Source organism: Oncorhynchus kisutch, linkage group LG15 (assembly GCF_002021735.2).
Source record: "Oncorhynchus kisutch isolate 150728-3 linkage group LG15, Okis_V2, whole genome shotgun sequence".
Lineage (NCBI taxonomy): Eukaryota > Metazoa > Chordata > Actinopteri > Salmoniformes > Salmonidae > Oncorhynchus > Oncorhynchus kisutch.
Window position 1 is genome coordinate 16,960,328 of NC_034188.2, and position 4,114 is coordinate 16,964,441.

The 4,114-nt window shown below is 48.2% G+C and overlaps 1 protein-coding gene across 2 annotated transcripts in view; it reads right to left on the bottom strand.

Moving 5' to 3' along the window:
* The window catches only part of LOC109880734 (fermitin family homolog 3), a 13,990-nt gene extending 11,642 nt beyond the window's left edge, over positions 1-2,348 (bottom strand). Inside the window, exon 1 of one of the 2 annotated variants that reach the window (XM_031789736.1) lies at positions 2,184-2,348. Coding sequence is in view for 1 of the 2 variants with exons in the window: in XM_031789735.1 (XP_031645595.1) it covers positions 1,993-2,021 (29 nt within the window). In the remaining variant the exon portion in view is untranslated. Of the gene's footprint in view, positions 1-1,992; positions 2,106-2,183 lie in introns of those variants that run through there. The other variant, XM_031789735.1, reaches the window with a different exon arrangement.
* Between the last annotated feature and the right edge of the window lie 1,766 nt (positions 2,349-4,114).

Below are 4,114 nucleotides of genomic sequence, written 5' to 3' on the forward strand. Positions count from 1 at the left end.
AACCCAACACTACCCAATCCAACCCTACCTTACCCTACCCGACCTTACCTTACCCAACCCAACCCTACCTTACCCAACCCAACCCAACCCAACCCAACCCTACCTTACCCAACCCAACCCAACCCTACCTTACCCTACCCAACCCAACTCTACCTTACCCTACCCTACCCAACCCAACCCAACCCTACCTTACCCTACCCAACCCTACCCTACCTTACCCAACCCTACCCTACCCTACCTTACCCTACCCAACCCTACCCAACCCTACCCTACCTTACCCTACCCAACCCAACCCTACCTTACCCTACCCTACCTTACCCTACCCAACCCAACCCTTACCCAACCCTACCCAACCCTACCTTACCCAACCCAACCCAACCCAACCCTACCTTACCCTACCCAACCCAACTCTACCTTACCCTACCCTACCCTACCCTACCCAACCCAACCCTACCCTACCTTACCCAACCCTACCCTACCCTACCCTACCTTACCCTACCCAACCCTACCCTACCCTACCCTACCTTACCCTACCCAACCCAACCCTACCTTACCCTACCCTACCTTACCCTACCCTACCCAACCCTACCCTACCTTACCCAACCCTACCCTACCCTACCTTACCCTACCCAACCCTACCCAACCCTACCCTACCTTACCCTACCCAACCCAACCCAACCCTACCTTACCCTACCCTACCTTACCCTACCCAACCCAACCCTTACCCAACCCTACCCTACCCTACCCAACCCCACCCTACCCTACCTTACCCTACCCTACCTTACCCTACCCAACCCTACCCAACCCTACCCTACCTTACCCTACCCAACCCAACCCTACCCAACCCTACCCTACCTTACCCTACCCAACCCAACCCTACCTTACCCTACCCTACCTTACCCTACCCAACCCAACCCTTACCCAACCCTGCCCAACCCCACCCTACCCTACATTACCCAACCCTACCCAACCCTACCTTACAATACCCAACCTAACTTACCCTACCCAACCCAACCCTTCCTTACCCTACCCAGCCCTACCTTACCCAACCCAACCCTACCTCAACCTACCCTACCCAACCTTACCCAACCCTACCTTACCCTACACAACCCTACCCAACTTTACCGTACCGTACCGTACCCTACCCAACCCAACCCAACCTTACCTTACACTACCACCCAACCCTCCCCAACCCTACCTTACCCTACCCACTCCTACCCAACCTTACCGTACCCTACCCAACCCAACCTTACCGTACCCTACCCAAACCAACCCTACCTTACCCGACCCAACTCTATCTTACCCTACCCAACCCAACCCTACCTCACACTACCCAACCCTCCCCAACCCTACCTTACCCTACCCAACCCAACCCTACCCTACCCTACCCTACCCAACCCAACCCTACCTTACACTACCCAACCCTCCCCTACCCTACCCAACCTTACCGTACCCTACCCAACCCAACCTTACCCTACCCAACCCAACCCAACCCTACCCTACCCAACTCTATCTTTCCCTACCCAACCCTACCCAACCCAACCCAACCCTACCTTACCTTACGCTAACCAACCCTACCCTACCCAACCCTACTTTACCCTACCCAACCCAACTCCACCTTACCCAACACTACCCAACCCAACCCTACCTTACCTTACCCTAATCAACCCTACCCTACCCAACCCAACCCTAACCTACCCAACCCAACCCAACCATACCTAACCCTACACTACTCAACCTTACCCACCACCATCAAATGTCCACCCAAATATCCAACTGTGTGTGTGTGTGTGTGTGTGCATATATGTGTGTGTGTGTGCATATGTATGTGTGTGCATATGTATGTGTGTGCATATGTATGTGTGTGCATATGTGTGTGTGTGTGCATCTGTATGTGTGTGCATATGTGTGTGTGTCATGTCAAGTATAGTAATAACAACACGGTATAGGTTAAGCATTCTGTAACTTAACTAGTTGTCTTGTTCTACTCACAGTACAGGAGAGTGAGAGTTTTGGCCCATCAATAGAATAGAAGCCTACTGCCGTTCTATACTGTTCACATCCAAGCCTCTATCCCATCCTCCTACATCCCCTCTCTCTATCTCTCACTGAGACCCTGGGTCAAAACACTCACACACACAAGACAGGTCATCTGACACAGGCTACACACTGGTGCATCTTACCCTCTCCACCGTCCAAAATGCAGGGGATTCTGGCAACTTTATAAAAAGAATACCCTCTTCCCCTTCTTCTGCTTGTTCTGCAAACTACCCTGCCTGTGACACTTCCCCTCTACGTCTCTCTGCTGGCGTGCGTCTCGAGCTGTGGTATGATGTGTAGTACATGTGTCAGTGCTGACAAAAAAGCCTGTTCCTCTTTTGTCAGTTTCCGGCCACCGGAAGTATGAGTGACAGTGATACTGAGTTTAGCTGTGTGTGTGTGTGTGTGTGTGTGTGTGTGTGTGTGTGTGTGTGTGTGTGTGTGTGTGTGTGTGTGTGTGTGAGTGTGAGTGTGAGTGTGTGTGTGTGTGGGTGTGTGTGTGTCAGTTATATCGACCGTATGTCAGTCTCATTGGTTGTGTGTAAGTCTGGGGATGAGAGGGGTCATCATGGGATTACAAACAGTAAAGCCAGAGATCATCAACTAGATTCAGCTGCGGGCCAATTTGTTCTTGAGCAGATGGTCAGGGGGCCGGAAAATAATTACAAATAGTTTGTAGACTGAAAATTGACAGCAAGAAGCCCAAACAGATGTTATATTCAACTAAAACAAAATAATTTCAAAATTTGCTTACATTTGTATACGATCCCATACAGTGCCTTCAGAAAATACTCAGACCCCTTCAAATCTTGTTATGTTAGTCTAATTCTAAAATGGATTAAACCATTTTTTCCCTCTACACACAATACCCCACAATGACAAAGCAAAAACAGGTAAAAAAAATGTTTGTTAATTTATAAAAATAAAATAAAAAATGAAATATCACATTTGCATAATACCCTAATAATACCCAAATAAATTTAGGAATCTATGTTTTTCAATTATTGCACCAACGAGCATCTGCGTTGCCAAGGGCTAAAATAAAATAAATTCCAATTTCTGACATGGATCGCGCTGCAAGTCCTGCCTCTCCCATCTCCTCATTGGTTTATAGAAGCAGGTACCCACGTGCCATCTCCTCATTAGTTATACACACGTGGATGATTGAAAGACCAACTGTTTTGCCGGTTGTCGTGGTAATACTATGAAAGTGATGCCAATCACCATATAAGTTCAATTAAAAGCACCCTGCCAGTTGGGGAACCCTGCAGTACCTGACAATTGAAGGACACACACTCACGAGTATGGGGCATTATTATATTACCCCCGGTAAGTTGGCTGAGAACACATTCTCATTTACAGCAACAACCTTGGGAATAGTTACAGGGGAGGGGACGAGCCAATTGTAAACTGGGGATGATTAGATGGCCATGGTGGTATTAAGGCCAGATTGGGAATTTAGCCACACCCTTACGATAAGGTATCTTTAGTGACAACCGAGAGTCAGGACACCCATCTAACGTTCCATCTGAAAGACAGACCCACTTCACAGGGCAATGTCCCCAATCACTGCCCTGGGGCATTGGGATTTTTGTTTTAGACCAGAGGAAAGGTTGCCTCCTACTGGCCCTCCAATACCACTTCCAGCAGCATCTGGTCTCCCATCCAGGGACTGATCATGACCAACCCTGCTTAGCTTCAGAAGCAAGCCAGCAGTGGGATGCAGGGTGGTATGCTGCTTTGAAACTTGGTTGAGACATCCTTCAAAAGCTAAAGCAAGGCAGTTATACATTTCCTCTTCTCTCCTTCTCATGTTTCCTCTGTGGTCACTGACCTCAAAATAAATAGTGTACAAGAACAGATGAGGAAAGAAGAGATGAGGAAAGAGGAGATGAGGAAAAGGAGATGAGGAAAAGGGAGATGAGGAAAAGGGAGATGAGAAAAGGGAGATGAATTCTAAGTAACATTTGCATTATTTTTCTTTTCCACCAGTCTCTGTCATTAGGCTACAAATTACGTTATACAGTAAGATTTATTTTTAGCTGTTGGCCAGTAGAGGGTGGTGAGAGTGACA